The 24,483-nt window shown below is 48.9% G+C and overlaps 1 protein-coding gene across 1 annotated transcript; it reads right to left on the reverse strand.

Annotated features, from left to right (window-relative positions):
- Positions 1-16,738: 16,738 nt before the first annotated feature.
- On the reverse strand, positions 16,739-23,629 carry COPS8 (COP9 signalosome subunit 8). The gene is made up of 8 exons (XM_059476037.1): positions 23,499-23,629; positions 22,621-22,691; positions 21,840-21,888; positions 21,550-21,682; positions 20,625-20,732; positions 19,915-19,977; positions 18,750-18,791; positions 16,739-18,107 (listed from the first exon to the last, which is right to left on the reverse strand). Exons 1-8 carry the CDS (start codon positions 23,574-23,576, stop codon positions 18,028-18,030), a joined length of 624 nt encoding a protein of 207 aa, XP_059332020.1. The 5' UTR covers positions 23,577-23,629; the 3' UTR covers positions 16,739-18,027.
- Positions 23,630-24,483: the final 854 nt, after the last annotated feature.

Genomic DNA, 24,483 nt, shown 5'->3' on the forward strand with positions numbered 1-24,483 from the left:
GACCCCTGGTAAGGCCCAAGCAGCGCAACCTGTAATCATTAAACTTAAACCTGGAACACGACCAATAAGAATTAAACAATATCCACTTAAGGTGGAAAACATAAAAACTGTTAAGCCTATCATAGGCAATTTTCTAAAATTTGGGTTGTTACTGGAATGTGAATCTGAAGAGAATACACCCATTTTACCCATACAAAAGCCGGATGGCTTGAACTACAGTCTGGTTCAATACCTACAGGCTCTATTAACAAAATAGCTGGAGATCTCCACCCAGTGGTTGCAAATCCATATGCTTTGCTAAGCAAACTAAAAGGTGAATATGGGTGGTTTACCATTTCAGATCTCAAGGATGCTTTCTTCTGTATACCCTTGGACCCTGGCAGCCAAAACCGGTTTGCCTTTGAATGGGGAAACACAGAGACTGGAAGGACAAGTCAATTTACCTGGACTGGAGGACCACAAGGATTCAACAACAGTCCAACCATGTTTGGAAAACAGTTTCCTGAGGACCTTGAAAGTTGGGTAAGCCCGTCCACAAATGGAATTGTGTTACAATAGGTAGATGATCTACTTTTAGCCACTGAAACTTACAAAGACTGGAATGGACAGTAAGCCTATGAAATGACCTGGAACTCAGTGGACACAAGGCATCCAGAAATCAAGCTCAAATAATCAAACAGGAAGTCATTTACTGAGGATACAAAATATCCCAAGCGCAGCAGGGACTAAGAAAGGATGGCAAAGGGACCATAACCGAACCCCACTCCCTACTAATGCCAAAGAACTGAGAACCTTTCTAGGAATGACTGGATGCTGTATTAACCATGGTACTGACTGTGGGCTGCTGGTTAAGCCACTGTAACAGCTGCTAGAAGACAATCCCAGAGACCTGAAATGGACACCCAGAAGTAAGAAAGCCTTTCAAAAGCTGAAGGAGGACTTGAAAAGAGCACCTGCTCTGGGCTTGCCAGATGTCTTGGAACCCTTTCAGCTTTTCTCTTATGAGAGGCAAGGGATGGCATTAGGTGCACTAGCTCAAACAGTTGGCCCAGAGAAAAGGGCAATAGCATCATTTTCAAAACAACTGGATGAAGTAAGTAGGGGACAGCTTGACTGTAAGCAGTTGCTGCTCTTGTTTCAGACATTCAAGGAGCCTGGAAATTCACTCTAGGTCAACAAATAATTGTGTTTATCTCACATCCAGTAGCAGCAATTCTTGACCAAAAGGGTGGGCATTGGCTTTCACCCTCCAGATTCCTTAAATATCCGGCAATTTTGGTGGAACAATGCAGCATTACAAAACAAATCTCTTCTCTAGTTAACCCAGCAGCTACTCACTAGACAGACAAGGAGCCTTTGTAGCATGACTGGATCAAAACCATTCAGCCCACTTTATTCCAGCTGCCCAGATCTTAAAGAAACCCCAGTTCCGAGAGCAGAGTCTCAGTACACAGATGGGAGTGGCTTTGTAAGAGCAGATCAGTGAAAATCAGGATATACAATTAGCACGGAGCAATAGGGGATAGAAGCCCCACACAAGTCAGCTCAGAAGACAGAGATAATCACTTTAACCCATACCCTCTGACCAGCCTGAGGAAAAAGGATCAATATATGAACAGATTGCAAGAATGCCTTCAGCGTAATAGACGCCCATGAAGCAGTTTAGAAAGATAGAGGACTATTGGCAGCTCAAGGCAAGCAGTTGAAGCATTCAGAAGAAATCTTAAATTGCTGCAGTCAGTACTACTACCTCAAGAGGTTGCAATTCTGCACTGAAAAGGACATCAGAAAGGAGAAACCAACCCCAAAAGAGGGAACAGGTTGCAAAAAGAGTAGCAGAACAAAGCCATGCTGAGATTCAGGCACTAATTCCCAAAGGTAAGGAATAATATGACAATGATGTATGCCGTATAATCAGAAAGATCTAGAATTAACAAAGAATTTGCAAGCAGAATGAAAACATTATGTTTTTTTCAACTCCTCAGGGATAGACAGTTATGCCAGAAAGAGCATCATGAAAACTAATTAAAGATGAACATAATTGTGTACACTGGGAAGGGGATGCCTTACATGGTTATTTGATAAGGACAAAAGTCAGATGCAACCTGTACTCTAGTGTAAAGCAGGTAACCCAAGGGTGTGAAATAACGTCTTAGAGCCAATCCACAAACCAGGACTAGAGTTGAGCTTGGCACAGTAGACAAGGGACAACATCCTGGACAGCACTGGCAAGTTGACTTTTCTGAATTGCCAAGAAAAGGGGAGTATAAATACCTTCTGCCTTTAACTGATACCTTCTCAGCATGACCTGAGGCATTCCCAGCCCAAACAAATACAGCCAAGGTTTTCAACATTTTGTTAAACAATATCATGCCCTGGTTCAGAATGCCTTTACACATCTCCTCTGACTGAGGACCACGTTTCACAGCAAATATTGCACAGCAACTTTGCAATAATCTCCAAATCAACTGGCACCTACACACACTGTATTGGCCCCAGGCCAGTGGCCAGGTGGAAAAGATTAATTATCCGGTCAAACAACAGATAGTCAAAACTGTACCAGAGGCCAACATATACCTTGGCCCCAGGCCCAGCTTTATAAAGGCTTTATAAAGGATTTGATAGGACCAAGAACAAAAGACAATCTGAATCCCTTTGAAATACTGTACAGAAGACCGTATAAGCAAAACTAGCAAGGGGAAGATACTGTACAAGTTGGAGAGGGGTATCTCCAGAAGCATGTTGTCCAACTAACACAACAGCTGCAGAAAATAAACCAACACATTTTGAGCACATGGGCAAGAGGATGCTCCTCTCCACAAATCCAGCCTGGGGACCAGGTAGAAAGCCTCTTTTCCCAAAATGGAGTCTATTTAGTGCTTTTAATCACTTACACAGCTTTTAAAGCTTAAAGCATTCATCTCTTGGATACATTATTCCAGAATTAAAAGACTTCTGCAAAAAGCAAGTGAAGTCCAAAAGTGGACCTCAGAAAGAACAGGAGAAACCAAGATGCATTTCACATGATGATCGTCCTCCCGATACTTCTAATCAGAATCCAAGCCACAGCAGACGACAGTCACTACCATAACGATCTCCTTGGCCTGCAAGATCCTGGTAGATGGAACACTCAAAAATATTCAGGACCTAAAAAGGGATTAAAAAGGTAAAAACACTTTATGCCATTTTAAGGATTAATGACCGAGCAGTTAAAGATTGAGGAAACCCTGACTCCATGCCTGCCTTTCTTGTCCCACCTGAAAGCAGGATCTCTATGGCGTGTAAATTTCAAACTCACAAACCTCTTTCAGAGAAGATTGCTCGAGTGATCATGCGCATCTGCGACCTTTCTAACAAGCAGTGTGTGAATTAATTTTCCTGTGATTCCTATCAGGATTTTTGCACTATACAAATTAAAAAGGGAGACTATAACCTAGCCAAGATAGTTCCCTTCTTCTGCGGTGCACAGGTGGGGTGGGAGGACCATCATCACACAGAGATACAGGAACTGAGCCCGCCAGAAATCTGACCCAACAAATATTGTTTCCAACAGGCAGCTCGTGTGCGACTAGAGTAATAAATTGTCCTGCTTGGACCCTTAGTACATGGAACAGGTCTCATACAGGATCTGCTTTTGAGAATTGAGTTTCATTCTTGGCATATTCCAGGCCATCAGAAATAGTAACCAATCAAGCTGGAGGGGTAGCCAGGAGCACAATCAGCCGACTAGGGTATATCATGTCCGATTTCATGGCCACATGATTGCAACCCAGATATGCATGGAATCCAATAGCACAACTGCATCCTCTGATGGGCTGAGGTACTCAGAATACTCAACTATTTGTACTGGGAACTTGGTAAAGTATCCTTTGTAATACTACCGGGGCCAGGGTAAGATTTCTGAAGGTTTCTGAAATGCTTGCCTAAAGGCAGGCAATGTAACTGGAGAAACCAGTTACCATGCCTTGGGTACTCGACAAGGAGCGAAACGGAATGGGTCACACCACAGACATTTAAAATTAAAATCAAAACAAACAACTTTACATCAGTAAACAACTCCGTAGAACGGGACCCATATGTGAAATAATAGAGTTTTTCACTCTGGGGTGAGACAAACAAATGAACAATTGTTGCCTCTAAATCCACAGTACTCTCTGAAAAAGCTGGAGGTAAAGATACAAGCTAATATTTCCAAAATTAAACAGCAATTCTGCCCACTCATACAGCAAAGCCTAAAAGAATGGGAGCTGTGGATACATTCCCAGACACCAAATCATAGGTATAAGAAAGACTTAAGGGGATGGTTTGGGTCTGAACTGGGAGTATAAATTCTATTGACCAGGAAGTCTTACTCAAGAAAGTAAGCACTGTGAGTTCTTATATTGGACAGATACAAACTCCTCTCAGATCAACCCTGCTGTCTCTTGCCCATAGACAAAGCCTGGCAGCTAACCTATTAACCACCCTGGCCAACAATACACAGCAGGATTTTCAAGCAGTTGTTGGCTTTAGGGGAAAACTACAGAGTAACATTTCTTTAGCATTTTAATGTTTACAAGCTCAGCTGTGTGTGGCTACGGTCTGTAATCTCAGGAAAACTTCAAAAAAGGAGAGCTGGGGAAATTGCCACAAGAATTAACTAAATCATGGCTAAAAATGAAACCACAAAAGCAATTTGAAAAACACTTCCACACTTGGTTGCAATTGGTCCATTTCACATAGAATGAACAGAACCCTGCAGTCTTTTGCATTAACCATTGAGAATGCAACAAAATATCGTGTCATTCCAATTTTGGCCCTTGGAGTTATAAGAACTCACATAATGTCAGACACATTCAGCATAATGTCTGGGCCACTTTCAACAAGAAAACTAGAAGCTGACAAACTCTTAGTATCAAAGCATGTGTACCAAGGGACGCACTGAATTTTGTGTGCAAAAATGTGGTGCTTGAAAGAGAGGATCGGTGTCTGCATGCTGAGGGCAGCACTTGTAATTTTGAAATGAGCCCAGTTACCCGTGCACAATCACAGGTGTGTTATGTGGGAAGGGGCTGTGCCTGTGTGAGATCGGCTTGCACAACTGTTACAATGGAGTCTTTTAATGAAACTACTAATGGTACTAACTTCTCTATTTGCAATTTCACAACCAAAAGCTGCACCACACAAGAACTTCTCTTGAGATTCTGCAGAATGCACAAGATGGGCATCACCAAGCACCCAAATTCCAAACTGCACGGGACGCTAACGTTCTAGAGCAAATGCCCTACCAGCCTAATATAGAATGGCTAGTGACAGAAGTCAAAAATGCATCTCACAGAGCCTGATGGACACTCAAATCGGTATCAAAGTTGTTACCAAAATCATCACCAAAAGAGAGAAAGAAAGACAACATCATGAGTCAGATGTCTTGTTGTGATGGACAAATCTGGAACCACCAATAGCTCCTCAGATTTTTAGCTTCCTCAGCAAACCAGTTCTAATTTTCAAAAAATTAACCCTCCTCTTAACCATCACAAACCTATGGATGTGTTAGAAAATTAAAACAGCAGCAGAACAGTTCATATGTACTGTGGACTGTCCAGAGGATCTTGCAAAAGAATTTGCACCAGGATAAAGAGAAGGGGAGAATGAAACAAGGCCTTTGTTTGACATAAGCACAAGCAATTCACATAAGTAAACAAGTACTTGGCACAGACCTACACAAACCCTTAGCACCAGTTAGCATAAGAAAAACCTGGCTGGCCTAACTTGACAGGAGAGGGACTTGACAAAAAGCTTTAGACACAGTCTACCAGAACTAAGGGCAAGTGTAAAATGAGCCCTGTGCAGGGAAGCCATGAGGAAGAAGAGCTGCTTTAGGGCATGGAGGCTGCTCCTGGCCAGCGCCTGGACATTACCTTCAAGTACAGGAACTCGACAGAATGTATTTCTAACGCCCTGCCTATCCAATCACTTCAGCAGAGTCAAGATGGATGGGATTTTGGAGATCCATTTCTGACATCATCACACTGAAATGTACATGGGGCAGAGAAGCATTTTAGTGGGGTGCAGACCCTTGCCCTCCTGCCAGCTCAATAGAAGGGCTTTTGGCGGACAATGCGTTTGTATGCCGATTTCTTTGAATTAGGGAGACCCCTCAGGACTGCTGTTGGCCATCCCCTGTGTGTGGCCATCCCCGGTGGGGATCTGCAAAAGCTTCAAATCAGCTGCCTCAGCTTCCAGGGCCTCTCTTGGCCAGCATTGTGGCGTGGGTGCAGGGCTGCTGCGAGGCACTGCTGGGACCCAGCGGGACAGGACCGGCTGTCTCATGACGACGGAGCAGCCCTGACACAGCCAGGGCCATCCCGAAAGCAGAGAAACGCTCACGTGCCAGCAGAGAGGAGCGAGGAGCACTGGGCTGCTCTCAGGCTATCTCAGCATGGTGCTCCAGTGGGAAGGGCAGGCAGGCCTCCCACATCCAGGGCATCCCCTGCATCAAAAGGATGGGCATTTTGTCCTTTTCATCCCTCCAGCCCAGAACCAGGCCTGACATCTCCTCCTCTGCAGTGGCGTTTTTCCAGTTACAAGGTCATCTCACGCTTGGCCAGTGCGTGAAATGAGGCTGCAGTGACCTGTGATACCCCCTCCATGCCAACCACAGCTCCATTTTGCATTGTTCCTCTTTCACAGGTTCACTTCCCATCGATTGACCAGTCCATTGTTTCCCTTAAGGGTCAAATTCCCACCAGTTAAACCATAAGGTTTCCTTCATTCTCTGCTCTTCATTCTCTTGTTGATGTGCACAGCAGGGGACCAAATATGGCAGGGTCTTCGACACAACTTTGGTCCCTGACACACACAGGCTCCTTGTCCCACTGCTGGCCCTTAGTGTGCTCAGCAAGATCTGGAACTGCACGGTGCTGTGGAACTGCACCTTCAGCAAAGGGCCCTTTCCAGCCTGACCTACCCTCATTCCTCTGGGTGGATGCAGGCAAAGTGAAGAAGCCTAACTGTTCATTAATGAAAGGCAGAAAGAGGGCTGATATGGGAGAGAAAAAGGGAATGGGCAGGCAGGGTCTGAGGGCTTGAGAAATGGAGCTATCAAAAGGAAGAGTGGAAGGAAAACATAGGAATAGGCATGGTCTGAGGGCTGGTGAGATGGAGCTGTCAAAAGGGAGGGAGGGTGGAGGGGCAAAAGTGGATGGACAGTGTCTGAGGGCTGGAGGGAGGGAGATATCTACAGGCGGGGAGAGGGCTGAAGCCACACGAGCTTGCCACAGGCTCAGCTGTACCAATCATCAACTATGTCTAGAGCTCCAGTGGCAATGGGAGATGGTGTCCTCTTCAGTGTCTCCTGGTGCTGTTCTTGGGACACTGCTTCACTGAATCCCGAAAAGGACCTTATTTCTTCAGGTCTTAGGGCTAATTTAGCATGACTTTCAATGTTAGAGCAGGATGGGCTGGCATTGTTCTTCGGGGACTCTAGGCCTGGAACAGAGAGAAAGAGAGCCATGTTCGGAGCCTGGATCTGCAGTGACCTGAGGAGACCGTCCTGCCAGGGCCACCTCACCCAACTCTTGCCATGGCCAAGACAGAGGTGTTGCCAACAGGATCAGCAGCAAGCTGCAGGCCAGGAATTCCTCACGTATCTCTGAAATCTCTGTGTGCTTTGCCCAGGCCACCTCTTGTCAACACACGGAACGAAGCCCACCACAGCCGGGACAGGGATTGCAGCTCCCTGCTCAGGCACTGCAGCTCGTCTGGCCAGGCCACTGCCCTTGCTCACCCTGACTGAGATCCTGGAGCTCTTGCTGCTGCTCCTTCATCATGGGAAACCCGGGCATCTCTGAGAACAAAGAATTCATCTTGGCCCCAGCGGCACAGCTCCCTGCCAGCGGTGCTGCCGGCGCTGTGGCCGCACGGGCTGCTGGCCCGGCAGGGCTCAGCCCGGCCCTTGCCGCACGCTGCCGCCCCAGGGCACGGCTGCCAGAGGGCGGCAGCAGCAATGCCCAGGCCAGGCGGGGCTCCACGGCGCCGGGCCCGGCTGGCGCTGCCGGGGCAGCAGGCGGGGCTGGGGCCGAGCTGCGGCGGGCCGGGCCGGGGAGGGGAAGGGCAGCCCGGGCTCGTGGCTCACCCATGAACCTGACGGCCGCCTCTCGCAGGCGCTCCTGTGGGCTCCGCAGGTAGTGCAGGGCCCGGCGCAGGTGCTCGGCCGCTCTGCTCCTGTCCTCTGCCAGCTGCAGAGAGCGGCAGGAGGGAAGGGTTGGCGCGGGCTCAGCCCCTGGGCCGGGCGCTGCCTGCGCCCAGCCCCGGCCTCCCCATGCCGCACAGCCCGGAGGCGCGGCCAGCAGCCGCTGGCCAAGGGCTCCCGAGGGCAGGGGGCAGAGGGCCGGCTGCTGCCCGGGGAGCCGCGGTGCCAGCCCGCAGCCCCACCGGGCCGGGGCTCCGTGGGGACCCGGCTCGGGTCCACGGGAGCCTGGAGAAGAGCCCGCGGGGCCTCTGGCTGCAGCAGCGGGCAGGGGCACAGCTGCCCGGCCCGCACACTGAGCACCGCCCTCAGGGGCCTTCTCCAGGCTGAGCCTGTACTTCCAGGCCCTCCTTACCAGGCACTCATCGACCCTCAACGGCGGCTGCTTCTTCAGCAGCTGTTCGAGCTTCCTCCTTTTCAGGAACCCGGCCACACGAATCAGCGTTTCCCGAGAAGCCTGGAGAGCAGCAGAGACCCAGAGATGGCCCCACAGCCCAGGGCACAGGACCCACATCCCTGTGCCATGGCCTGGAGTAGGCGTCAGCCTGAGAGTCACCAGGGCAGGAGGTAGCCAAGCCCCCTCCCCGGGATCCACCAGCATCACAGAAAACCTCACCTTTGCCACGTCCCAGTTCTTAGCATGACAGTAAATTAAAAGTGCATCCAGACTCTTGCTGACAATTGTCCTCAGGGGCTTTTTTCCCTCATCCACTACCAATTCCATCACCTTCCTGAAGAGTTGAATGGAGAGCACCTGCACATGGCTGTTGTCCTAGAGGAAACAAAAAGACCTACATCAACTACTTCAGTCCTACCTGGACAAAGGCCTGAAAATCCAGAGGGTACAAAGTTTCTGGGAAGCAACTGATGCCTGTGGCTCAGGATGCAGAACCTTACATGGTCAAAGAGCAGCAGGAGTTCCTCAGCCAGCTTTGGGGCAGTGGTGCTGGATAGCAGGATGTCTTTGTGCTGGAGCACATTCGTGAACACAGAGAGGGTCATGCTGACCACCTCTCCTTCTGCATCATCCAGAAGCTTCAGAAGGCTTGGAGACAGCACATTCTCCTGGCCTGTGTGGAACACAAGGCTGTGCTGGGAAGCCACGGACGGCTGCACCACCACCACCACCCTGGTACTGCAAGGCCAACCTGCTGCTGCAGGGCCCACAGGCCAAAGGCCTGACCCAGAGCACTGGGGCAGGTGAGGCAGGAGAGCTGGGAGCAGCTGCCTCGGCTCCTGAAGCCCTGCCAGCCCAAGGGACTGCTTTCCCCAGCACAGCTTCAACCGCTGCCCCCTCCTCACCATCGAGGGATCATTGCTGACCACCACGAGGCCTCTGAGCGCCAGGCGATGCCTCTCCCTGCACTTCCTGTGCAGGAATCTCAACAAGACCTTCAGGACAATGCTACCACATTCCCTCAAGTCCCGGCACTCGAGGACCTGCAAGGCACAGGGCAGTGACAGGGAGCCGGCCAGCAGGAGCCCGGAGCTGCACAGGGCCAGGCCCAGGCAGCAGCAAAGGGCACGGGCACCGTCCTGGCAGCTGTGGCTGTGAGAGGGCAGAGAGCTGGGAGGCAGCTCAGCCAGGCAGTGCTGGACACCATGCTCACCTCCACAAAGAATGCCAGGAAGGGCAGATCCCAGTGTGGGTCCTGCATGCTGAACTGCCCGAGCAAGTGGAGTGCGATTCAAGAACACAAAGGGACCAAGTTTCGGCGCATCTCCCTGGCAGGGGGAAAAAGGCACCCAGACCCTGAGATGGGGAGGCAAACCTCTCCCAGAACTGACTCAGAGAGCTCTGGTTTTTCCCCAGCATCCCTGGAGGGGATGTGGGTGCTCTGGGAGGCGGCCCCTTCTTGGCACCCTCCTATCCCAGACTTTTCCAGTCTCCTTGGCCGTCACTCAGTGACGAGGCTCTCTGGCCCATGACCACAGGGACTGTGTGGGGCACAGGGCACAAATGCCGGGGGCAGTGGGGAGAAGGGGGTCTCACCTGGCCAGCAGACCCATGGCATAGTGCTGGGTGCCAGCACACAGCAGCGTGTCCCAGCAACGCTTGCGCTCCATAGCCACCACCTCATTGTCATACCAGTCAGCAGAGCAGAGCCTTCATGGCCTGCACTGCAAACCTGTGTGCAGAGCAAAGCCCAGGTCACACTGGGAGCACTGGCCCTGGCCACAAGGGCTTGGGAAGGACAGGAGGACTGGGACCTGTTGGAATTGCTGGGAAGGCAGTGCTCCTCCTGGCATGCTCTCCAGAAGTTACCAGCTTCCACTGGTAGCATCTGCTGTGTGGTGATGAAGAGCAGAGCCACAAACATGGAAAAGCAGAGCCACAAACAGGTAGGAGGAATACAGCATCATGGCCTCGTGGCACTTGGGCACCTGGACAATCACCCAGAGCACCAGAGTTGCCTGCAAAAGAAGCAGCCCAAGACAGCGCTCAGTGCCGAGGTGTCCGTGGGGCAGGGCCCAAGTGCAGATGCAGGAGGAGCAGCGGGCCTGGTGCCCCCTGAGCCTGCCCCTAGCCCAGGGTTCAGCTCAGTGACTGAGGCATGGAGAGGATGGAGAGCTGATGGTGAGGTGACCGAGGGGCAAGCAGAGGCCAGATCCAGAAACTCACAGCCAGGGCAAAAACGTCCCTGTCGTCCCCGTTGTCCCCATCAGAGGTATGTGCGCTGTGCAGAGGCCAATCCTCCATCACACAGACCAGTGTTGGCAGCACTTTTTCCACTGCTGGTCCCGATGACCCTATGGTTCTCCACATCGTAGCGGCAGCTCTGTGGGATCAGAGCTCTGTGTCAGGGGCATCTCAGTCCCAGTACCCTGCCCTGTGCAGCTGTGGGGGCCCAGGTGACAGAGCCCCAGTGCCCTGAGGGGCAGGGAGGGAGCATTGGCAGCAGGCTTGGGGAACAGAGGGGCCCCAGGATCCTGGATCTCTGCGCCTGTCTGACAGAGCCCATAGCACAGGCTGTGCAGGGCCATGGGCCCCAAAGGCTGGTGGGCCCTGAGCTGTGCAGGCACGTGGGCCCCGTACCTGTCACACGTTGGGGCACAGCGCAGGAGGGTCAGCACCACATCAGCAGGGTGTTCTTCAGCCAGCCTCACAATGTCAATTTGCAGCCTGGAATCCACAGTGACATGGGACACCAGCCTCTGGTGAATGCTCCGTACAATGGCTGGCACCTGGAGGAGGCATGGGGAACACTTGGAGCGCTCTCCGGGGGAGCAACTTCTCCAGCTTCCCCCAAGAAGTGCTTCCCTTCCTGCCACACTGTGCTGGCCTCAAAGGATGAGGCGGCCCAGTGACCAAGGCTTGAGGGGAAACACGATCCTGGCAGGCCTCCAGGCCTGGCCTCAGGCTGCTTACCTGCTGCTGAGGAGGAATAGCATTCTCCTTGAAAAAATCCTTAGTGGGAACATGAATCCCAGTGGGACCTGGCCTGGTGCCAGTGTTTGTGATGCCCTGAGTCATTCTGGTACCAGTGTTTCTGATGGCCTTGCTCTCAGTCATTGCCATGTGAACAGCCTTCACCCTCTGATAATTCATTGCATTATTTCCTGAGTGTGCTGTCCATTCTGGGCAGGCATGAGGCTTTGCCTGGAACTGGGCCGGCCTGGAGTCAGGCTGGGCTGGGACCTCAGCTGCTGTAGTGCCGGTCTCTCTGTGCCGAATGTGCAGGGATTTCCAGAACATCTGCAGGAGAATCAAGGACAGGGAAGGCAGGGATGGTCCATGGCATGCTCCAAGCGTGGTACTGGGCTGAGCAGGGACAGAAGGCCGAGCCCCTGTGGGGGTGGCTGCAGGTACCTGCGCTGTGCTGCGGAAGCGGCCACGGCTGGATTCCTGCTCTTGTGTGTGCTCCAGGGCTGCATCTGGCAAAGAGCGAGCGCAGCCAGAGCTGAGGGGCTGTGGGAGAGGCCAGAGAACACAGCCCAGCCCTGCGCTGCCCAGGCAGGGAGAGCCCCGGGATGGCCCAGGGGATGGAGCACGGCCCCTGCAGGGTGTCTGCCCGGCCCCTCTTCCGTCCTGTCCTTCGGCATGTCCCCAGGGCGTGGGATGGGATGGGATGGGACTGGACAGGATGACCAAGCTGGCTGTAGCCATCAGCCCTGTGGCCCAGCTCTGCTGCTCACCATTATGCAGTGTCTGAAACTGCTCTGGTTTTTCAGGCTGTTGATCTGGGGCAGCTCCAGACCTTTTCTTTCCCCCTGAACACTTTGAACAGGCGGAGGAATCTGCCTGCCATGTCAGAGTCTGGCCTTGAGGGCACCTTAAAGAGAGATGCCTCAGGAAAGCTCAAAGTCAACAAGTTGTGCCGTTGGGCCTTGAAGGCACCTGAGACAGGGAAACGTCAGGAAGAGTGGTGGACTGCAAGTCCTGCACTCTGTTTTTGAGGGCGCCTGTTACAAGGACAGGAGACTCCTCATAAACTATTGTGGTCACCAGATCCCACGGTTTTGCCTTGAGGGCACCGGCTGCAGGGACAGGAGATGTCTCGGAAAAGCTCTGAGTCACCAGGTCCCACAGTCTGGCAACGAGGTCACCTGTAGGAACAATGCCATGGAAAAGCTCCGGGTAGGACATGAATGAGCGCGCTGTGCGGGGGCTCCTCACGGCACCGCTCTGTCCCGTCGCATGCTCCGAGCACTGTGGCCTGCTCCTGTCACCACCAGCTCCTTTGTCACCACGTGTCACCAAGGGCCCTTGCACACACTGCCGCCCTCCCTGGGGCCGCCCCCAGCCCAGCCAAAGTGGCCCAGGCTGGAAGGAATGCCTGGCCCCAGGTGTCTAAGGCAGCCCCACAGGATCGTGAGGAAGGGCTCAGAGCATCAGCAAACGCTTCCCTGCTCTGCGGGCTCAGGGCAGCAGAAGGAGCCCCCAGGGCTGCCGACGCAGCCGCGCTGGGAAGGGCACGGGCCCTTCCAGGGACGCTGGCACGGCCTCCTTGGGACACGTCCCGGCCCATGGCCATCCTAAACCCGTGGGTGTGACTCGCACAAGGAACGTGTGGGCCCGGGAACCAATGCTGCTCTGAGCCCTGGGGCCCGGGCAGCGCTGACATCAGCAGCTGGGGCAGAGTCCCCACTGACATAAACTTTCCACCACCACATGTGGTTGGGCAACACTGATGTTCATGTCCTGTAGAGACATTGTTAAGTTTCCTTGTTTTCTTTCAACTGTTCTTGCTTTCTGGAAAAAAACATCAGCCCAGCCTCTCATATTCTAGGCTCCAGTTGCTGTGTGTCTGGCTTTGGCAGCTCATGTCCAAACATAGCCGGTTCCTGCTGAGCGTGGCAATGGATGGTCACAAAGAGGGAGGTTCCCCAGTGAACATCGAGGCAGACACCTGGGGAAGTGCAGAGGATAGGGATAACTGGGAGGAGAAGCTGTTCTGTGCCTCTGATGATGGTGCAAGCCCCCTGAAGGAGCAGCCAAGACAAGTGCTGGAAGCAGCCATGTCCTGCTCTTTTCTGCTGTCAGATGCACACGGGACAGACTTGTCGCTCACAGGTCCACTGGACTTGATCCAGGAACAACAGAAGGGCAAGCATTGGTAGGGAATGGCCTCCAGCAAGAGCAAAGAAGGATCTGCTAGCAGCAAAGCCTGAGCTTGTGAACTGGGCATCTCCTCAGGGTACACTAAAGAGCTTCCCCTCCATCCCTGAACCTCAGCCACTGGAGTCCCTACTTTTACTCAGGATCTGCTACTTCTTCAGCACTGCTGACTCATCAGATCAAGGCTGAACCCATTTGCTGTAGTGATTTACCACAGAAACAGCATTAAATACCTGGGTGCAATTAATACTTATGCAGCCAAGTAATTTTTGAAAGTATAAATACTAAAGGTGTCAAGTTGTTTCCAAGTATTAACTCTTTCAAGGGCAAGGCAGGCTGAGTAATTCATTTACCTTGTATCAGCTGCAGTGCCAGGCTCAAAGTGTAACACATGCAAGTTGGAACCCAGTAAAATGTTTGAACTGAATATGGTTCCCTTTGTTTTGCTGCAGGTTTGACTTACAGAGTGAGGCTTTCCTTGCGTGTGGTACTGAAGTCCCATATGTTAATTCATAAACTCAGTCTAAACATAGATCCCAATCAGCACAGAAAAGCACAGTGTGGTGTCATCATCATCCTTCTCACTTTGTAAAGCTCAGGATAGCTCTCAGAGCTCGTATGTGCCACCTGACACAGGCTCAATGCTGCCGAAAAAGACAAAGCACTAGAACATGCTCCATACCTCAAATCTCCATCGGATCTCAAACACCTGAGACACAAGTGTGTCCTTCCTTGTGGATCAGAGGCCAAAGCCGGGTCTTGGTGCAGTCACTGATCTACCAGCCTGGTCACATCGTGTGAATTCTCATTGCACACTTTTACACCAGTCTCAGCTCTGAGGGGCTGTTACAACACAAAGTAAGATGCTGGTTATGATTTAGCACTGTTTGTTTCACAAGGATAAATGATTATTTATCCTTGTGTAACAAAAGACTCACACGGCAGAACCAAATTGGGTTCCTACTGCTCAAAATCTCCCTTCCTTCCCAGTCTTGTACTTTGATTACATGAGAGCACATTCAAGAGAGAGACATCCACATTTCCTGTTTTGGAATTGATCTGGAGCATCTTGATTCCTAAAGCTTAACCTGTTCTCTGACTTTATTTACACCCAGTTGTGCCAGACTGCCTGGCCATTCCAAACCTGAGCTTCTTTGCTGTGAAGGCACAGAAGAATCTGGCATTTAATAACCCTAAATTCAGGAAACCAGGAATACACATTACTTCCCTTTGTTCAACACAAGTAGTTACAAACAAAAATAAAGTTACAAACTTCCCACAGTGAATTGGCATGACCTGAGAAGGTAAAATATTTGGAAATCTAGTTCCCATCTCCAAACAGCAACTCATTTGCCTTCACATGGTCTGTTGAGAGTCAATTACAAAAATTTGACATTAAATAGAGAAGCTTGTCTTTTGGGTTTGTTTGGGATTGTTTGGCTTTTTTGCCACGGCAGCCAGCCCAGAAAGTCCTTCCTAAGAGAAGAACTCACCAGAGTGGTGTCTGGGTGACAGTCCAGCCAACTCCTGCAGGGCAGGATGCAGGGAGAACCAACCACTCACCCAAGGACTCCTTCCAGATGTCGCCTACTGTGTTGTGCATAGCAGCCCAGGCTGAAACACAGAGCACATCCAGACTGCTCTCTGGCAAAGCCTGCTGAGACTTCCCTTGTACAGGCACATTCTGCTTTCATTTTCTTCACTGCATTACTAGCAGCTCCAATGAAATACTGGAAAGTCTGTCAGGATTTCCCATTAAAGCCCACAGGTTTCCATGTGGATCTTCAGCAGGGAGGGATACTCTTCTGCTTCCCCACCCTGTTTCTCCTGGTTCAACCACCTTGGAGCTCAAGGAGCTTTCCTTACAGAGACTGGAACTGCGGGTAAATGAGCATTGCTGATCCATATAGGAGAGGATAATAAAATGCCAAGAAACTTATGTTTCATTACATATGGGATGCAGATGAAATGGAAAACTGAAACTGAGTTCTCCTTTTTTCCAAATCCTTCCCAAACCTCTGCTCCCAACTGAATTCCTAATGGTTTCTTAACTCAAAGGTCCTCCCACTCAGCACTGCACTTGGAGAACTCCAAAACCCACACCAATTGCTTCAATTAAAACAGCAAATACAAGCACAAAAATACTTCCTCTTAGTGCAGAAGAATAGGAAGTGCACTTCCTATTAGTGCAGGCCAGGTGAGCATTCAAATGCCTGAAGATGTCACTTTAGGAAATATTTCACACAGTGTTTCCCAAGGTAGGGCTCTGGACAGGGAAGCACAAAGCTGCTCATCTGAAGTCAGGTATTTGTGAACCAAAAACCAGGATAAAGGCAATGAGCACGAAATCCAGGTGAAATAGCTTGGATTCCAAAGCAGCACAAGGCAAAAAGTGTGTCTGGGAACACAGTATTCAAGGCAAGTTATAAGTTAATGCCTCACCCAAAGCTAAAAGACAGCTTAAAATTTACAGCAGGTGAGAAATCACAGTTATCAACTTGTCAGAACAGGACAAGATCAAACTTACTGTATTTGACATAGATTTGATACTAGATTTGAGACAGACACAGACTGCCAGTGTCCAGATTGCTCCTCCCCTATTACCATTCACTGAGTACCTAATAATCCTTTAATTATGTCTAAGTTTCATTTCCTCAAGCAGGCTTTTGTGCTACCAACAAGTGCAGACATGTAAAATACATACACAGAAGGGAAATTTTCACTCAGCTGTTCAAACACTTTACACCAAGGAATATTTTAAGACATCTGAGGGGTGCCAGTGTTTTTTAATACACCACCATACAATTGCTGCACACAAAGCTATTGAGGCATAAAATATTGCAGTAATCTTTAACTAACCCTCTCCAAATGAGGCCAGTAAGAATTAATTTTAAAAACTCAACAACCAGACCTTTATTCTGCAGAAAATTTAAAAACTCAAGTGCACAAGGTCAGTGTAAACAAGTTCTTTAATATCACTGAAGAAAAATTTAGCAATCCAAGTCTTAGGTGGGTTTCAAATAAATAATCATTTTGAGAAAGTGTTTACATATCAAGGGAGCTCTCAAGGCAGCAAGAGCACAGTTTGTAATTCCTCCCTGCTAACACCCCCTCACCAAGAGAATGTACAGTAGGCAGTGCACACTGGAAAAACAATCACAACACAAGGGCACACTTGCCAGCTTCCATGGAACCTCTGGATAGGATTTCAGAAAGGAGGGGGAAGTAAATGGAGACATGCACTGCCTTTTAAAGCACCACTCTTCCTCCACAGCCTTTTCACCAACGTAACACAAACAGCAAGAGAATTCATGTTTGCTGCCAAAACCCACTCTCAGCTCAAAGATTAACACAGAGAATTGCTCTTCAAACTGACACTGCAGCCCAGTGCATCACCCCCTCCCAGCTGGGCTCTGCTCCTACTCTCACCTTGAAACTCCTCTCCAATCACTGCAAAAGTAACCCAGAAAGCCTAAAGACAGGTAAGAAATGTTATTTCTTGCAGATCCTGGCCCAGCATACTGAAAGGGAGCAAGACATGACAGGTTTCAAGGTGTAGGGTTACCCAGGAAAACATCTGGTGTCCTACGCCACTCAAATAAAACTTTCCAAAAGCCAAAATACTTCCTCAAAGTGTAGATTTGTCTTTGTTAAACAAATATTCTGCTGTAAAAATATGCCTGATGTGAAATTTCTCACATCAGAACAAGAAGTAGATTTAACAATCTAGAAAGAACAAGAAAAAAAATCAATTTTAAATATGCCACAAAAATATTTGCAAAAGAGTTACTGCAAAATTGTTTTCTTCCATTTTCATCAAAATATTTTTTCTCTGTACATACAGGCTGGGCAGTCTTCCACTCTCTGTTCTCTAGTTCAACATGCAACAGATCTGTGATAAGCACTGCAGTACTCACCAGAGAACTGTTTCTTCTCCATTTCTAACACACCTGAAAAAGGTCCTGCTTTGAGTCAATTAAAAAAAAAAAAAAAGACTATGTAATACTGCTGTGTGTGCTGTGTACCTACTGAATAAATATTGCAGGAGGTAAAGGATTGTTTCACTGCTAGCTGGGCTTTGGCAAAGCAGGAGTGGGGCTGACATACACTGGATACTTCACACTTCTGAGTGGGGGACGCTGCAACATTTAACAGAATAAAACAGAATAAAATAAATCTTAGATCTAAAACTGTCAGTACACAGGATTCCCAAGTTGTTCTGAACACAGGAGCAGGGTGATCAGTTTTCCAGGAAAGCCACATAGTCAGTCAATCTGGCCAACTGCTGCTCATTGGGAATTGGTGGGACTGGAGCAGGTTCTGCAAAGATAAAACAAGTGGATCATTAATGAAATTTAGAAAGCAAATCCACCAGCAGTACCCTCCATCACAACAGTAAGGGAAAACAAATTAAATGCATCTGACTTTCAGCAGCCTTCTGGAGACAGGTGTTAACTGTATCTCCTCCCTGCACAGATGACATAATTCCTGTTATCTGCACCATTCAGTGCTCCAGGAGTTACTAACCACAAAAACTGCTGCAACAAGCTCTACTTGCCAGCAGCCTTCAGAATTTCTCTGCACACACTGCAGTCTGAGAAATGAGGGCTGACAGTACTCTGCCCTGAGAAGGAAGCTCCTGGAGCTCTCTGGTTGCTCCTTTCCTTGCAAGCTGCCATCCTGGAGACTCCAAACACATCTGGTGGGTGACCAGACCAGCAGAACACACAGGAGCTCTGTGGAAGTGGGAACCTCAGGAATCTCAGACACTGCTTGAAACATGAGGGAGTGAGGAGACAGAGGGAGAAGCACATTTACATAGCACCTGATTGGGGTGGGATGCTGTTTTCTATTTTGGGGGGGAGCAGTGAGAACATTCACCTCTCTAGGACTCAGTTCCCACTCAGTGCTGACACTGTTTGTGCAGGTTTAGCTAAATCCATTATATACAAACAAAAATACCTGATGATGGAATAAATCTGTTAAAGGAAGCTTCCAGCACACCTGGAGAAAAACATACAAAATTAGACCAGTGGAACAGTTTTAACCAGTTCTATGCAACAAAACATGGATCAAAAGCTAATTAAAATTAACCTGTTTATTCATTACACTTGACTTTATAACTAAAAAGCAGAATACCCAAGGCTTAGCTGCTTCAAAAGAGTCTTTCTTTTGCCTGCATAGCAGTTCTTGCACTCACTTTTAGAATAAAAACCACATGTAAGTAATTCGCAGTTTTTTTAAGCTCTGCACATTTGGCAGCCAGTTCATAAAATCCCAATCTGCTCATATATAAAATCTCAGGGCTGTGCTTGGCTTTGTGCCCCTTAGGGGTAAATTTCCACACCTGGCACCTGTTTCCTATGGGCTCTGAAAACCCAAAAACTCTGCCCATACAAACAGTGTCACTTCTTAGTCTAACAGGTCTTGCCCTTTTGGATATGCTGTAATTTGGCTCCTTCTGCCAGAGCTGCACAGGGCAGTTTAAGAACAGTTGTTTCATCCTGCTTTTACATCTTAATATTTATTTTTGACACAGACAGATACAGATTCAGAAAAAAAGAAAAAAAAAGAGCCAAGCGTTTCTGCAGACCATGGTTTGCATGAATAGACATTCTGTAATCAACACCATGAAAGTGAAGAGAAGATTTAGATTTTAAATCAAAGGAAATGATATCAACAACTGGAGCTCCTCAGAACACAAAGATTCACTAAATCCCTGCCTGAAGAAGTTCTAATTCTCCTGAAGGGGAAAAAAAAATCTCAGGTTCAAAATGATCTAATTTTTACTCATCTTTATTAGGTTAAGACCATTTGAGTTCATCCAGTTTCTGTTGCACAGAGGCAGAGCCAGCAACAGGAGGAGAGGGAGCAATCCCAGCACATCCTGTCTGCTTTTGTTTAAACAAGCTCATGAGAGGATGTAGCTTAATCCAAACTACTTGTTGTAAGTCCAAACCAAACCCACCACTTTGTACTTCCTCACGTTTTACACATGCCCCGTGTTTATGAGCAGCATGAGTGTCCAAAAAGTATCTAACAGAATCCAGTGCAAAGCTGTAATTACAAACTTCACACCTAATTCCTAAAAATGCTGAATGTTTCATGAAGTAACAGCTCCACCTACCGGACTTTTTAGGCATCACCATGCGAGTTGCAAAGTCTGCTTGCCAGCCCTGATCTAGCACACCTGGAAAGGCATTTGTAAGATACAGAAGGGGAGAATAAATAGTGACAATTAACAGCTAATAATTTTTTAAAAAATCAAACCATTATCCACAACCAAGATTTTTTTTTCCCTCTAATCACTGCCCAGTCACTTAAGAGGCTCAGAATTTGTAGATACATTTTTATTAATCATCACTTAGAGCTCTCTGAGCTCATTATCTACTATAAATGCTGGCAACCCTGATGAGGGCAGGAATGATAAATCTGACTCCATGTTCTCAGATGGCTAATTTATTAATTTATGATACTATATTATACTAAAGAATACTATACTATACTTAAGAATACAGAAAGGATACTGAATGCTAAAAGATAACAATGAAAACTCCTGACTCTCTCCAGAGTCTGACACAGCTTGGTCCTGATTGGCCAAAGAGCCAAAACAACTCACAGCAGAACCCAATGGAACAATCACCTGTGGGTGAACAATCCCCAAACACATTGCACATGAGCACAGCACAGGAGAAGCAAATGAGAGAAGAATTGTTTTCCTTTTCTCTGAGGCTCTGAGGTTCCCAGGAGAAAAACCCTGGGTCAAGGGATTTTATTAAAGAATGTGAATGCCACAATTTTCAGTATAATAATTACTCAGAGAATAATGCCAGGTACCTTTCACAGCATCTTCCACAGGAAGGCCAACAAAGGCTGCAAAATCATCTGCAACTATGGATGTGTAAGCCTGGGAAACCAGTCCAAAGGCTCGTCTCCTGGTTGCATCTAGGGAGGGAGGAACACAGCACACAAGGGACTCATCTCCAGAGGTGGGACACCTGAGAACATTCCCTCAATTCCACCACCTTTGGAAAATCACTACCAGCCTTCAAGGGAGCCCTTCAGGAGCTCCCCCTCCCCTGCCACAGCTCACAGTCAGCAGCAGGAGACAACAGCTTGTTCTCTGGCAGGGCAAACCCCCTCAGGGCCTGCCCTGAGCCTCCGAGTGCAGCCTGCAGCACCCTGGGCTCCAGCAGCAGCACAGGGAACTCTGCAGCTGATGGCATTCTCTGCTGGCAATGTGCCAGCACGTAGTTAATAATTAGCGCCATCTAAAAAGCAAAGAAATAATGTTCCTCAAGTTACAGAGAACTTGTTTGGCAGAACACCTCCTTTCAGCAGTCTGCACTGCCCTCTGGGAGCAAGAGTCTGCATGCTACCATTACACAGGATGGAAAACACAGAAAAAACACCTTGTAACTCCTACAAGGTTCTGAAATGCCAAGCCAAGTTCCTTGGTTAGAACTCTGAGAAAACTGGGTGATTTATGGTCTGTTCTGCTCTTACAGAACAAACCACATGGTTTATGAAAAACTCAGTGTCAAAGAATACACAGAAACAAAATCCTACCAAGACCACTTTAGTTGTTTCTACAAGGTTTTGCAGAGCTTTTAATTTACACCCAACACCCGAAAACCTTATAGTAAAACCCACAAAACCTTGGCAGCAGTTGTCCTGATTTTTCACAATGAACAATTTGTTTCTGCTGGAGCAAATAAATGATTCCAGGCAGTTCCCTGCTCCCACAGGAGCTCAGCCTTACCTCTGAGTGCTTCCATGATGGGCTGGATGGTCTCAGACCACTGATGTGCACTGATTGCTGTGTAGATCCCTGGGAAGTCCCTCTGCCAGATTCTTTGTCCCACTGACCAAACTGCACCCAGCTCAGCATTTGCCTGTTGTGACCAAAGAAAAAAAATAAAAACCAAACTTCAGTGTTAATCCAGAAGAAAATCCTTGTGCATAAACCCATTTCCACCCGCAGGTTCTCAGAGAACATTGCTGTGCAACAAAACCAGCAGGTTTCTGAGGTGAATTTGGCCCAGCACTTACAGATTTGATAGCAGGAGGGATTCTTTTCCAGAGATAACGTGCATTATTCCTAAAAATAAATAAATAAAAAGATTAAAAATACTTCTCAGTCACAAAGAGACACCACAAGGTTTGTGGTGTGATGCTGTGATGAACGCTCTCAGTGCTTTAAAAATATCATTTCCAGGAAGGAATATGGGATACTGAGGTGGGAAAGCAGAGCTGCCCTCCAGCAGACAACCCTGGGCTGCTGTAACACAACAGCTCATGGATTGCCTCATTTAACACCAATTTGGGAAAGCAACTTCTCCCTAAAAACTCAAGTTCAGTGCATTAAGTACACACAAGGACATGGAATAACCCCCCCAGTGCAAATTCCCAGGAATTCCTGCAGTTTTAGCTCCTTCAAGCCAACAGCATCCCTCATTTTTAACAGGGATGGGCCAAAGTTATCCTGCTGGAGTTTAAACAGAAGGAACAAATCCAACCCAAAACAAAACAAAACCAAAACACCCCCAAATCCAACCCAAAACAAACACAGCCCTGAACAGCTACAAAACAAAACCCTGAAATGTTCAACACTTCCCAGAGGAGCCAACTTCACCACTGAAGGAACTTTATTCCCAAATTTCCCCACAGGAAAGGAGAACAGCATGCCTGTCAGATCAAGGGGTGAAAGAGACTCCATCCCCAGGAGCATTGTCATTGTTTCTTTGCAAAACCAGCACTTTCATTAACCACAGAGCCCCTTCCCAGTGTGCTGGTGACACAGCCAGTGTCCAGGCTGGGACAAGCCACTCACATGTCGTTGTGCAGCAGGTACAGAGCTAGCAGCTGCCCATACACCAGGGGTGTGGCAATCCCTCCAGGGGCCTGAAAACAAACACACAACACAGGGCTGCCGATTTGAAAGAGGGGTGTGAAACAAAACACAGCAGGAAGCCAAGTTTTATATAAATTGAACACTCCAAGACTGATTTTTACTTTTATTTAAATTTTTTTTTTCACATCACATAACAGGCCTGTGCAATATTTTTTTGGGGGGGGAAGTAAATAAGCCTACATCTTCCAACTTCCTATGCTCATGAAAGTTGCAGCTGTTGAAAGTGAAATTAAATTTACCCCTATTAATTAGCCCCGGCTTCGTTTAGCTTCAGCTCAGGCCACTCCACCACAGCAAAGCCTCTCTGCTCCTCCCAAACACCTTAAGCTAAGCTTTGGCCCCTGCCACGTTTCAGCAGAGCTCACAAGGAGGAAATAAACGAGCAATTAAAAAAAAGTTGTACAATTTTGAAAGCGGCAAAGATTTCCAATTTTCAGGCCTTTTATCAAGGGGCAGGGGAAGGTAAAGCAGCACGGAGGGAGCTTCCAGTAAAAGCTGCCACAGCAAAACTCGGTCTGAGGGCAATTCCCCGAGCCTGGCTCAGGGCTCCACTCCCTGATCAATATTTTCCTTTTCTCATCCACGGGAAGGACTGAAACCCACAAACTCCCCCTCCCTTATACTCCCTCCGAAACGGCGCGAATAATTATGCAGAAACACCCATTTCTCTGCAGCCTGCGCTTTTCTGAGGAGCCCAAGGGGCCAGCTCAAACCCTGCGCCCTCCCCCGCTCGCACACAGGCCCACGCACCGACACAGACACACAGACAGACCCAGACCGCCCCCGGCCCGCGGCACCTCCAGCTCCTGCGTCTCGCACTGCTCCAGGAGCCGCCTGAAGCTCCCGGAGCTCTCGGCCATCACCGCCACCGGCATCTTCCCCTCACGGGGCCTCCCACACACCCGCTGCAGGCGCCCGCGCTCTGACGTCACTTCCGCCTTGCCCTCAGCGCCTTCTGCCCGCCTCTCTGTGCTCCTGGAGGACCGCGCGGGGGGCGTGGCCTGACTCGGGGGCGTGGGTTAACCCAAGGGCGTGGCCACGGTCCGTGAGGGGCTGAGGGTAGCGCGTGGCGCCTGAGGGTGGCGATGTTTCAAAATCCATTTGTTTTCTATGAAATAAGCAAAGTTTCCGCGTCATCAAAAGAAATGACTGTGCTTGGCGTGCAATACGCTCGGTTTTTCCTCCCTATTTGTCATGGGAGACGGGCGTATTTGTCATGTGTGAGACGGGCGCCTGCCATCCTTTATTGCATAAGGGCTGTTCTCAAGGGTAGGAATTGCATTTCTCGCTCTGTGCCTGTTTCTGGTGGGGTTTACAGTAGTTTTTACAGGTGGATTCCCTTATCTTGGTGTCCTGTAAAACCCCCTGCTTGCTGCTGGCGACAGGACCATGAAATATCCTGAGTTAACCCACAAGGATTGTCCAGTCCAACCCCTGGACCTGCACAGACACCTCAGCAATCCCAGCTTTTGCCTTGTCCAAACATTCCTTAGGTCCTGCAGCAAGCACAGATGTTTTATATCCCATAAAAGAGCCCACAATATGCTAAACCAGCATTTTAACAGCACTGGTGCTGTTTTAGAGGTGGAACTGCCCCTCAGCCGTCGTCTTTCCATGGCTCCCCATCCCCAGTGAGATCATTTCCAGCTCTGTGCCTGCTTCTGGTGGGGTTTAGAAGCAGTTCCACAGGTGGGTTCCTTTATCTTTGTTTCCTGTAAAACTTCCTGCTTGCTGCTGGCGACAGGACCATGGAATATCCTGAGTTAACCCACAAAGGATCAT

Source organism: Ammospiza nelsoni, chromosome 7 (genome assembly GCF_027579445.1).
Source record: "Ammospiza nelsoni isolate bAmmNel1 chromosome 7, bAmmNel1.pri, whole genome shotgun sequence".
NCBI classification, from domain to species: domain Eukaryota; kingdom Metazoa; phylum Chordata; class Aves; order Passeriformes; family Passerellidae; genus Ammospiza; species Ammospiza nelsoni.

Excerpts from the sequence above, each read along its gene's own strand:
- COPS8 (XM_059476037.1), bottom strand. The coding sequence starts at position 23,576 with ATGCCGGTGGCGGTGATGGCCGAGAGCTCCGGGAGCTTCAGGCGGCTC. Across the intron at positions 19,978-20,624 it reads TGTGGAAGATGCTGTGAAAG|GTGTGCTAGATCAGGGCTGG; the intron begins GTACCTGGCATT and ends ATGCCTTTCCAG. Across the intron at positions 18,108-18,749 it reads CAGATTTATTCCATCATCAG|AACCTGCTCCAGTCCCACCA; the intron begins GTATTTTTGTTT and ends TTATCTTTGCAG.